At 41.2% G+C, this 12,462-nt stretch overlaps 1 protein-coding gene and 1 pseudogene across 2 annotated transcripts in view; one reads left to right on the plus strand and one right to left on the minus strand.

Annotated features, from left to right (window-relative positions):
• Window positions 1-12,462, minus strand: part of USP31 (ubiquitin specific peptidase 31) — a 64,990-nt gene that overhangs the window by 19,958 nt on the left and 32,570 nt on the right. Inside the window, exons 7-10 of the mRNA XM_044915269.1 lie at window positions 10,710-10,854; window positions 3,272-3,449; window positions 747-858; window positions 39-133 (exon numbers count right to left, since the gene is read on the minus strand). Coding sequence (XP_044771204.1) covers window positions 39-133; window positions 747-858; window positions 3,272-3,449; window positions 10,710-10,854 — 530 coding nt within the window. The remainder of the gene's footprint in view (window positions 1-38; window positions 134-746; window positions 859-3,271; window positions 3,450-10,709; window positions 10,855-12,462) is intronic.
• On the plus strand, window positions 7,421-7,922 carry LOC110577493 (annotated as a pseudogene). The gene has a single exon (XR_006540086.1). The product of XR_006540086.1 is annotated as a 60S ribosomal protein L21-like (transcript).

Consider the following 12,462-nt stretch of genomic DNA (forward strand, 5'->3'; position numbering starts at 1 on the left):
ATAAAATTCTAGAAGGTGACTGATTGATCGAATTTTACCTTTCTACTGTTGGATGGCACAGCGGCTGCTCCTCCTGGGGCAGCAAGTATGTTATCCCCACAACACTGACAACACGCAAACTGAATGGACACACCTGCATCAAACAGTAAAGGAAAATGTGGCTGAACTTCTCTCCAAGGGCATGTGCGTCACAGTGGCATTTCCAAAACAGATTAGAGGGACAGCAAACGCTTTTGCAAAATGCTTCTCTCTGATATTCTTTTAGGTTGTTGAGCCACTCTTACACACTTTAAAGATGATTTACCTAAATGCAATTTACATATCAAACATGTTATGCAAGACAAGTAATATGCTGCTTCAGGCTGAACCTTCATTTAATGTAAGTCCTCCATGGATACCTTCATATAGTAATCCTAATTTTGAAAATATACAGATACCTGTTCTACAATCTCTCAAAGCTGATCATGTGCTAATCTTTATTAGATAAATATATATTATAAAGAAATACCTAGCAGTTCAAGGGAATTCTTGCAGTGGCCAGAAAATGAGGGGTAAATCCTTAGTCTTGAAAATCTGAACACAGCTGATTTTACCAAACAGCTGTCCACCAGGGCTCCTCAACATCCCAGCTCAGCACCTGGTCTTCCCTAAGTGCAGAGGTCCGAAATTCAAATTTCACCACAGTGACTGTTTCTTCACTTGGGTACACATGCATGCTATGCTGGAGTGTCGATATGCTTACTCACCTGGATGCAAACTGTGGGCCTCAAGAAATACTTCATCTTCTCCAAGATTTCCTTCTGCAGAAGGTCCCACGCTATTGTCTTCTCTAAGTGCAGCACAAAAGGCAGTCCAAATCTAACACACATAAATATTGCTATCACCTTAAAAGTACCACAATCCCTTTAATATTATAATTCTTTATTCATGGTCTCTTAAAATGGAACGACTATATTATTGGCTTTAGGACAGTTCTCAAAATAAAACAAACACGAAATTTAATAGTTACTCCCATAAGTAGATGAAAAAGTCAGCAGAGAAGCTTAGATTTCTAAACAAAATTTAACAGTTCATGTGTCAAAATGGCTTCTAGACGATACTAGGTAGCAAGAGGACAGGATCAATGAATATGGTGAGGAAAGACGACGGGAGTGGACATGGTCTGGCTAACAGCATGGGTCCCCATATAACGGGCTGAGTGTTGGAGGAACAGACAAGGCTAGAAGGTCTGGCAGGCAGGTGGCCATAGCCTGGTTGTCTGACAAGGAAGGCATTGGCAAGCAAGTGACATAGAAAGTCAGCTCCCAGCCTACAGTAGAAGCCATGTGGCCCCTGCCCATGCTGGGCTCCTAGGAGTACCGTACCCCGGTTCTCAGCTTTGGCTATACACTGAGATCACCAAGGGAGCTTTAAAACACAGTGATGCCCAAGTGCAGCCCCCGAGATTCTCTGGTACATGGCCCGAGCACAGATTTGCTGAGGAACCCCCAGGAGGTTCTGATATGCAGCCAGGGCTGAGGACCCCTGGCCCAGCCACACTCTCATCCAAGCCCAGCCGCTCAGACCTATTCTTTTGCCCTACATGTGTCCTACTCACTCTCTGTGCAGTCAACTCCTGCCGCTCAGTACACCCCTCCCACCCTTCCTCTAGGCCACCTCCTACTCACTCACATCAAGACCCAGCAGAGGGATTCTTCTCCAGGAAGCACCCTGTTGACTTGTTCCCTGTGCTATCTGGGCCACGGCATTCACTCCACTGTGCTGCAAATACTGTCCATCTTCCTGCCTCCACCAGTACACTGAGTTATCTGACAGCAGGAACTATGATTTATCACAGTACCCCACACCCAGTCAATGCCCAGAAATCCATACATGCTTACTGAATGAACAAAGGAGCCAAGAGATAATCCCTGACTCAGGCTGAAGCAGAGGCACTCAGATCAAGAAAGCGGTTCCTAACAGCCTCAGTCTACACGTGTACAGCAGTACTCCACAAACAGCACTGTGATGTGAAAGAAATGACAAGCACATGTAAATCAGCCACTCCTATTTTTCACATGGTCATGTCTTCCCTTGTAAGAGAAGAGCATCATTACAAAAGGGACTCCACAAGTTCTTTATTTTTTATCAACACACTGAGCTGCCTTTCTTTCCGCCCCTTAAATAAGCATGCCAAGTTCTCCTTAGTCTCAGGGTCTTTGTACTCATGTTCTCTCCCCATGCAGCCTTCTCCCCAGAGGCTCACATCACTCACACCGTCTCCTCAGCTCCATGCTGCTTCCTCAGGTGGACCTCCCTGTCCCCATCTCTAGCACGGTCTGGCTGCCCCCCCCCCCCAGCACACTCCATCATCCAGGCCCACTTTAATATCTTCAAAATGGTGAGGACTGTCTGAAGTGACATGTGTTTACTTGTTTATAGTCGGTCTGTCCTCACTGGGATGTAAGCTCCACAAGAACACAGTCTGTCTTGTTCACTGCTCTATCCCCAGTGTTGGAACAGTGCCCAACACACTGTAAACACTAAAGTATTTGTTAACAAGTATCATAAATATACACATCAACACATTTCATACTTAAGTTATTTAACCATCATTAAATAAGGAAGTTATTTCTAAGCAACATTTTAAAAGACTAATAAAATGCTACCCTGACAAACAGTAGAAACAGAGTCCTTTGTCCCTGAAACATATCCATATTTCATTATTACTCAGGTTACATTACTACTGTGATAGAACAGCTTTAAAAGATAAGTTTAAAACTCCCATATATTCTTAGCAGGAAACAGATTTGAGAGAGATTTGCAACTCCTGAATTTCTGACTTAAGTAGCTGAATGAACAGTGCTGCCATTTGCTGAGACAGGAAATACTGGAGAGCCAGATTTACAGAGAAAGAGAATCAGTTCAGTTTGGAACATAAGGCTGAGGTGCATGTACCATTCAAGTAGATATGTTAAGAATTAAAAAAAAAAAAAGGCTGTTAAGAAAGTAGCTGGATATAGGCCTATAGGCCCCATGAGGAACCTGAGCTAAAAATAAACACATGAACCGAGCCTTTAACAACTAGACGAGCTTGAAGAGCCTTTCTAATTCAGATTTTATATTCTCCTCCTCCCAACCCCTCAAAATCAGGTCAACTTACACACATATTCTTTCTAAATATCAGGATCAAAAATTAATAAAAGTAAGGGTTTTTCATCCCCACTTTTTAAAATGTTTGAAAATATTGGACTTTTAAAGTTTCAGCACTTATTAGTAAGCCAGTTTTTACCTTTTCCCTTGCTGCCCAGTGCAGGCTCGGTTACACACTAATAGAACAATCTTGTCGTTTCCCGCTCTTGCTGGGGGCAAGTCTGTTTTCCCTTGCTTTGCTGCAGTTTGTGTAGAAGACAGTCGATGATGATCCAAGCCAAATTTCAAGTGGTTTAGATTGTTGTTTAAGTGGATTCCTGGAAAAATAAAAATAAAAAACTTATTCTATCAATTCAAAATTCTTTTCATTCATTACAAAGACATTTACCCAATAGAGAAATTAAGAAGTTGCATTATGTAATTTAAACTATAATCAAACCCCCCAAATGATCTACTTTGAGATAACTTATCCAGTCATTAAAATGATTTTTTTCTTTTCTTTTTTTTTTTTTTTAAGTAGGCTCCATATCCAGCGTGGAGCCCAAGTGGGGCTTGAACTCACGACCCTGAGATCAAGACCTGAGCTGAAATCAAGAGTCAGAGGCTTAACCGACTGAGCCACCCAGGCATCCCATCATTAAAATAACTTAAGCATCCATCATTTCCTTTAAACTAGCTTTATGTATCTTGAAAACTGAAATTTAAAACTCTTCACTTGAGGTCACCTGGGTGGCTCAGTCAGCTGAGCATCTGACTCTTGATTTCAGCTCAGGTCATGATCTTGGGGTCCTCAGATCGAGCCCCACATCAGGCTCCATAGGTGGTGGGGAGTCTGCCTGAGGATTCTCTCTCTCTCCCTCTGCTCCACCCCCCACCCATGGATGCTCTCTCTCTCAAATAAATCTTTAAAAATAAAAAACAATAACCTCTTCACTTGAGTGAATACTGGATGCAGTTTTAGAAGAGCACGTTTGCAGAGATGATCCACCAAGACAAATTTAAGGTAAGACCATGCAACCAGTAACCAAATAAATTGGAAAAAAAGAATTAAGACTAGTAAATGTGGAATGATCTTCAATATTCTAACTGCAGTTTCTTCTCCCTAATTAAAGAGCCAGAGTTATAAAAAACAAAAGATAAACCACACTTATGGGATTCACAGCCATTATAGGACATGTCAACTTTAATCCAATCAATCACACTAGATGGACCTACATTTAAGTGAACAAAAATATATGATTGATTGGCATGATACAGGTTGCTGAAAATCAGGTGAAAACAGAGCTGTCAATCAGAGCTACTCAGCAATTCAGCACCTAGTACAATGCCCTGTACTTAGGAGAAACTCAATTAAGTGCTTGATTAAACAACTGTTCATTTCGATGGAATACTATTCAGCCATAGAAAAAGAAGGAAATCTTGCCATTTGCAACAACATGGACGGACCTTGAGGGCATTATGCTAAGTGAAAGAAGTCAGAGAAAGATAAATACCATACGATCTCATTATATGTGGAATTTAAGACAACAACAATGAAACCACGCTCACATATACAGAGAACAGATTAGTGGTTGCAGGGGTTGGGTGGTGTCAGGCAAAATTAGTGAAAGGGGATCAAAAGGTACAAACTTCCAGTTATAAAATAAATAAGTAAGGGGATGTAATGTACAGCATGGTGACTACAGTTAATAATACTGTACTGTAGGGCGCCTGGGTGGTTCAGTTGGTTAAGCGACTGCCTTCAGCTCAGGTCATGATCTTGGAGTCCCGGGATCGAGTCCCACATCGGGCTCCCTGCTCAGCGGGGAGTCTGCTTCTCCCTCTGACCCTCTTCCCTCTCGTGCTCTCTATCTCTCATTCTCTCTCTCAAATAAATAAATAAAATCTTTATACAAATACTGAATCATTATGTTGTACCCCTGAAACTAACATGTTATATGCGAATTACACCTCAATAAAAAAATAATAAAATTAAATTAAAATAATTGTTCACTTCTTTAATCCTCTGAAGTACAGCCTAAGGAAATTATACCCAAACTTGGAAATAGAAGAAAGCCCTCCAGGTTGCCTAGGTGGCTCAGTCAGTTAAGCATCTGCCTTCAGTTCAGGTCATGATCTCAGGGTCCTGGGATCAAACCCCACGTCAGGCTCCCTGATCAGGAGGAGTCTGCTTCTGCCTCTCCCCATTCCCCCTGCTCTCTCACTCACTCTCAAATAAATAAAAATCTTAAAAGAAAAAAGACGAAAGCCCTCCACCACCACCATCACCACACACACACACACACACAAATAAGACCATCACCAAAAGGAGAATAAAATAAAAAGTGGTTATACAAAAGTATTCGTAGCAGCATTTTAGCAATAACCTAAATATCCAGCAATATAAGACTTGCCAAACCTATTAAGGGACATCAGCATTACAGCAATTTAAAATGACTAGTATGTGGTTAATCAAAATAAATTCCAGGTGAATTAGAGTTTAAAAAAAAAGGTATACAGAAACTAGAAGTAAGAAAAAATGGAATCTTCATGAAGCTATTAGAGAGAGTAACTTTTTAAGCTTAAACACCAAAAAGAAATCACAAAAGGAAGAACAGATTTCACTCCATAGCCATTTTAAACTTCGGTATGAGAAAATAAAAATAAAAGAAGTCTGAATTTGAGACAATGAACGACCTCATTTCCCACCTCCTTGCAGAAGGCTGGGAAGACCTGTTCTAAAGTGATGAGGGTCCCTCATGACATGAAGGGGTACCACTCAACTGCACAGAAATCAAGCTCTGTGTTCAAAAAGCACACCCACTTACTACCAGCTGCATGACTGGGATGGTTACTCAACCACCCCAAGTCTTCGCTCTCTCATTTGCAAAGTGGGGAAGATAGCAGCTTCATATGTCTCAAATAAGTTATTTACAAGGCTTTAACAGAGGCTAACACATACTCAATAACTGGTATAGTCTTCCAACAAAGACACTCTCTGGTCAGTAGATGATAAACTTGGACCTCACCAAATTCAATTAAAAACAGAAACTTAGTGTTAACCCTTAGCCATGGGGGTGTGAAAGGGGATTTGAGTAAATTTTCAGTTGAACAAACATTAACTGGGCTCTTGTTATGCATTAGGAACTATACTGAACTGCTGGGTACAGAAAGATAAAACACAGCCCCAACTACAGAGAATTTCGCAGTGTGGTGGAAGGACAGAGGAGAAAAAAGATTATTTGCACACAACGTGCTGGTGTCAGAGATTAGCAGAAGATGTGACTGGAGCAAGGAGGAGGAAGTCAGCCAGCCCGACTGGGGGGGGGTGCCCCGCGGGGGGGTGGGGGGGGAAGCTTTCTGGAAAAGGTGATAACTGAGTATTCTTTTACTGTAATGTAATAAAAGTAGAAAACAATTTGAACAAAGCACACACATGAAAATGCAACTAGAAAACAAAAAGAAGCTGCTAGGTCAAAGAAAAATTAAAACTGAAATAACAGACTCCTTAGAAAATAATAATGTAAATATGGGTATACCAGAGATAATGGAATCCTAGGCTGGCAATGAAGAAAGCTGACCAACCCAACATACAGAATTACGTAAAGGTTCAGAAACTAGAGGCACCTATCGAAGTAGGTGGTGAAGAAAAAGAGGAACTAAAATAAGGACATTCAACAAGGGCACCAAGATCATTCATAGCGGAAAGAATGGTATCTCCAACAAATGGTGCTAGGATTACTGACTGTTTACATACAACAAAAGAATGCAGCTGAACACCCACCTCAAACCATATTCAAAAATTAACTCAAAATGGCGCAAAGACCTAAATGTAAGAGCTAAAACTACAAAACCCCTACAAGTAAACACAGGGGTAAACTTCATGGTCCTGGATTAAAGGATGAAATCTTAGATAAGCAACAAAAAGCATAAGCAACAAAAGAAGAAAATAATTAGACTTCATCAAAACTAAGAACTTTTTGTGCATCAAAAGACACTATCAAGAAAGTGAAAAGGCAATCTATAGAATGGGAGAAAATATCTGGAAGTCATATACCTGATAAGGGTCTAGAATCTAGCATATATAAAGAACTCTTACAACTCAGTAAATTTACATCCCAATTTAAAAATGGGGAAAAAATTTGAATAGACATTTTTCTAAAGAAGGTAAACAAATGTCCAACAAGCACATGAAAAGATGATCAACATCATTTATCATGCAAATACAAGCAAAAAGACACACCACTTCACACCCACTGGGATGGCTATAATCAAAAAGATGGAAAATAGCTTCCTTTCGGCCGGAACCGCCATCTTCCAGTAATTTGCCAAAATGACCAACACAAAGGGAAAGAGGAGAGGTACCTGCTATATGTTCTCTAGACCTTTTAGAAAACATGGAGTTGTTCCTTTGGCCACATACATGCGAATCTATAAGAAAGGTGATATTGTGGACATCAAGGGAATGGGCACTGTTCAAAAAGGAATGCCCCACAAATGTTACCATGGCAAAACTGGAAGAGTCTACAATGTTACTCAGCATGCTGCTGGCATTGTTGTAAACAAACAAGGGCAAGATTCTTGCCAAGAGAATTAATGTACACATTGAGTATATTAAACACTCAAAGAGCCGAGACAGATTCCTGAAGTGTGTGAAGGAAAATGATCAGAAAAAGAAGGAAGCCAAAGAGAAAGGTACTTGGGTTCAACTGAAGCGCCAGCCTGCCCCACCCAGAGAAGCACACTTTGTGAGAACTAATGGAAAGGAGCCCGAACTGCTGGAATCCATTCCCTATGAATTCATGGCATGATAAATGTAAAGAAAATAAAAGACCTCAAGACTGTAAAAATGTTTCTCTTAATTGAGTAGAAGTGTGGTATCCTTTCCCCCCCAAAAATATTTAATATTTAAAGCAAACTTTGTGTCCTAAAAAAAAAAAAAGATGGAAAATAATAAATGTTGGCAAGAATGTGGAGAAATTATAACCCTCATATATTGGTGGATAAAAAATGATTCACCTGTTGCAAAAAACAGTCTGACAATTCCTGAGAAAGTTAAACACAGAATTACCATGACCCAGTGTTTCCACTCCTAGGGGTGTGTATGTAGGTGTATCCCCAAAAAACTCTAAACAGGTATTCAAACAAATATTTGTACATGAATGGTCATAATAGCACTATTTCATAATGTGGAAACAACGCAAATGTCCATCAACAGATAAATGGATAAACAAAATGTGGTATATACATACAATGGACTACTCTTCAGCCATTAAAAGGACTGAAGGACTGATACATGCTACAACACTGATGAACCTTGAAACATTATGCTAAATGAAAGAAGTCACAAAATGCCACCTATTATATGATTCTGTTCACATGAACGTCTAAAGTAGGGAAATCTATAGAGACAGAGAGTAGAATAGTGGTTGCTTAGGACACTGGGTGAGATGGGGAGATGCGGGGAGGCGTGTGTAGGGGAGACAAAGTAGGAGCTGAGAAAGGAGCTGGAGAAATGAATTCTCAACAGAGCAAACAGTTGGAAAGTATAAAAGTACATGACATATTCGAGAAATACAGAGTAACCTAGATAGGGTACATGGGGAAGGAGATGGAGTATAGTAAAGAGGCTGGAAAGAAAGGCAAGAACCAACCATGACGGGCCATGCATTCTTCCAAGGTGTTCAGATTTAATCTCAAAGGGGAAACACTGGCGGGCGCCTGGGTGGCTCAGTTGGTTAAGCGACTGCCTTCGGCTCAGGTCATGATCCCAGAGTCCTGGGATCGAGTCCCGCATCGGGCTCCCGGCTCAGCAGGAAGCCTGCTTCTCCCTCTCCCACTCCCCCTGCTTGTGTTCCTGCTCTCGCTGTCTCTGTCTCTGTCAAATAAATAAATAAAATCTTTAAAAAAAAAAAGGGGGGGAAACACTGGCAAATCAATAAGCATATAATATGATCAGAAATGTATATCCAAATAAGTCTGGTGGCACCATGGAAAAATAACAGAAGAAAGTCTAGGGGTAAAGATAGTAGAGAAATTACTAGAAAAGCCCAGCTGAGACTGGTCTGAGCTGTACAAGTGGCAAGAGGATGAGGAGTAAAACTGCATAGTGTTTAATCATTTCTGTGTGAATTTTGAGGGAGAAGTGCTTAGATCCACCTTGGGTGAAAAGAAGGATGGTGGTACCATGATTCCAGAGAAGAAACGCAGGAGGATCAGGTCTAAGAAATGCTGAGTGTTAAGACGACGCAGGACTTCTAAGCAGAGATTCCAATGGACAGTTAAAAGTCAGGGAATGGAGGGGCGCCTGGGTGGCTCAGTCGTTAAGCGTCTGCCTTCGGCTCAGGTCATGATCCCAGGGTCCTGGGATCGAGCCCCACATCGGGCTCCCTGCTCCGCGGGGAGTCTGCTTCTCCCTCTCCCACTCCCCCTGCTTGTGCTCCCTCTCTCGCTGTGTCTCTCTCTCAGTCAAATAAATAAATAAAATCTTTAAAAAAAAAAAAAAAGAAAAGTCAGGGTATGGAAGGAGAAGAAAAGAGGATGAGCAGGGAGGTTCAGTTCTAAAAATCATGGCAGTAGAAAGACACTGCTGGGACTAGGTTCTCAGTTCAGCAGTTCTTGAACTTTGGTGTGCATTGGAATCACCTGTGAAAAACAGCATGCTGGGCCCCACCCCCAGAGGCTCTCGTTCAGTAGGTCTGGAGTGGGGTCCAAGAATCTGCATTTCTAACCATGTCCCAGGTGCCTCTCAAGCTTTAATAATCACTGGAATAAAGAAAAAGAACAGAAGCCCCAGAACCATGAAGAACACTAAGGCCAAGAACAAAGTTTGAGTTGCCTAGCAACTTTCAAAATCAGAAATAGCCCCCAAATCCTCCAAGCACAGTTGAGAGACAGGCTAAGTTCTAAATCACAGCCCAAATCATAGGAAAAGGAACGGCACTGTCCACAGCTGTACTTTCTTTTGCTGCCTATTGATGCAAATTTCTTAAAAGCAAGGTATCAAGAAAACATTTTATAGCAGAGAGAATTTAGAAATTAACCATCGAAGCAGGTAACAAAATGCAAAAAAAAAAAAAAAAAGGCAGCTATGGCATCATGCATCTTCCCAAATGCTGTCATAAGATGCTTAAGAAGCCACTTAACAGGGCACCTAGGTGGCTCAGATGGTTGGGCATCTGCCTTCGGCTCAGGTCATGATCCCGGGGTCCTGGGATCGAGTCCCACGTCGAGCTCCCTGCTCCTTGGGGAGCCTGCTTCTCCCTCTGCCTCTGCCTCTCTCTCTCTGTGTCTCTCATGAATAAATAAATAAAATCTTAAAAAAAAAAAAAAGAAAGCACTTAAAAGAAAAGGAGGAAGGATTCAGTCAGTTCTGAGCCTCAGATAGGGGCTTAGAAACTAAGGAAATATCTTTGCCTGAAACAGTGAGAACTGCCTTCTTCCAGAGAAATGTTACCATAGAATTTATACCATCATAAAAATAAGTGTTATGTGTATTTTACCATAATTTTAAAAAGTATGCCATCATATAATAGACACCTCAAAGGGCAGACAGTTGTGAAATCTGCAAACCCTTATGGAAACAGATGCTCATTTACCTCTTTGACTGAGAATTCCTTCAGGCCTAAATATTTCTGGAGTCTCAAAGGCAAAAATGCAGTCGCTTTCATGGACTGTTTCCAGGTCGTCAGTGTCACAAAAGGAACGATGGAACCCATCATAGTACATTTCCGTTAACACAATCTAAAAATGGGAAAAATGTAAACAGTTGGGTAACTGGAAAGCCAATAAGAATTGATCTCCCGATTCTACCATGAGCTTTTCCAGCCCGTCAGGGCTTGCGGGGACGTGAGAGGGCTCTGAAACATGTCACGGAGCCCACACTATCTGCCTTTAGTAAGCGAATTGTAGAAGCACGATATCCTCTGTAAATTTCAGAATGCTATGGCACTGAATCCAGAGTTCCTCTAAGTTTTCGTGAAGAAGAGCCCCCAGGAAATGACAAAGTATAAGCCCCTTGTCTCACAAGGGGAAGAAACTGAAGAGAGGTGAGAGACTTGCCAACGAGTATCTGACTATTCAGTCTCGCAGCAAGCACAGAGTCCACATCTGATTCCAAGACTTTCTCCTACATCAGTAACTTTTCTTTGTTTCAGGTTAAAAAATGTCATACAACCACGGATTTTGTAATAGGAAAAAAAATGAAATCAACTCAAATGTCCAACAATAGGAACTAGTTAAATATATTATAGTCCTACTGTAATTACAAAGAATGAGCCAAATATATTTGCACCAACATGGAAAGATCTCCTAGTTAAATAAGATGTAACATAAAGAATAATGTGTTAATCGATTCCATTTTTATAAAAGAACAAATGTAGTATATGCACAGGAAAAAACAGGAGTGAATATACAACACAGTATTAGAGTTAGTAACTCTTAGTTCTAAGATACTTAGGACAAGATACTTCCACTTTCTAAGTCCTGTTTCTGAAATGGCTGAGTATTTCACAATAAAACAAAACAAAACAAAAAAGATGGGGAAAAAAACAATGGAAACATTTAGATGCTCATTACATGCTCAGCAGCACTGTCTAGAGAAAAAGCACTGGATTGGGCATGAAGAGGTTCCAGTCCCAGCCTGCCACCAACCAGCCCTATGCTCCTGAACAAGTCACATGGTTTCTCTGGGCCTCCTTCAAATGAGGGGGTTGGAAGGGACCCCTAAAATCCCCTCTGCTAATGCAAACATACTATGAGTCTGTGAGGTGAAAGAGGCTGGTGGCACATTCCACAAATAGTCCAAGAAAAATATTCCTAGCACATTTTTCTTCTGATGAGTTTAATAACCACATTGTTTTTCTGCAGGTGAACATGCAAGATAATTTATTTTCTCCAGCAAGCTAAGGTCAAAAACAAACTTGTAATTCTATCAGCCATTTAAACCACATGCAAAAAGAGCCCGAGAGCACTGGAAGCTTTAAACGTACAACCAGGGGGCACCTGGGTGGCTCAGTCGTTAAGTGTCTGCCTTCGGCTCAGGTCATGATCCCAGGGTCCCGGGATTGAGCCCCACATCAAGGCTCCCTGCTCTGCGGGAAGCCTGCTTCTCCCTCCCCCACTCCCCCTGCTTGTGTTCCTTCTCTCGCCGTGTCTCTCTCTGTCAAATAAATAAAATCTTTTAAAAAATAAAATAAAGATACAACCAGATCTGCCCTGCACACACAGCTCAGCCTGCCTCCCTCTTTCAGTCTTACCCCTCATCCTAAAGGGAAAAAAAGAATCAAAAAGCACTTGAGAGTAAGGAAGAATATGAACATTTTATCAACACACCAGTACTTGGCCTATGAA

This window comes from Neomonachus schauinslandi, chromosome 5 (genome assembly GCF_002201575.2).
Source record: "Neomonachus schauinslandi chromosome 5, ASM220157v2, whole genome shotgun sequence".
NCBI lineage: Eukaryota > Metazoa > Chordata > Mammalia > Carnivora > Phocidae > Neomonachus > Neomonachus schauinslandi.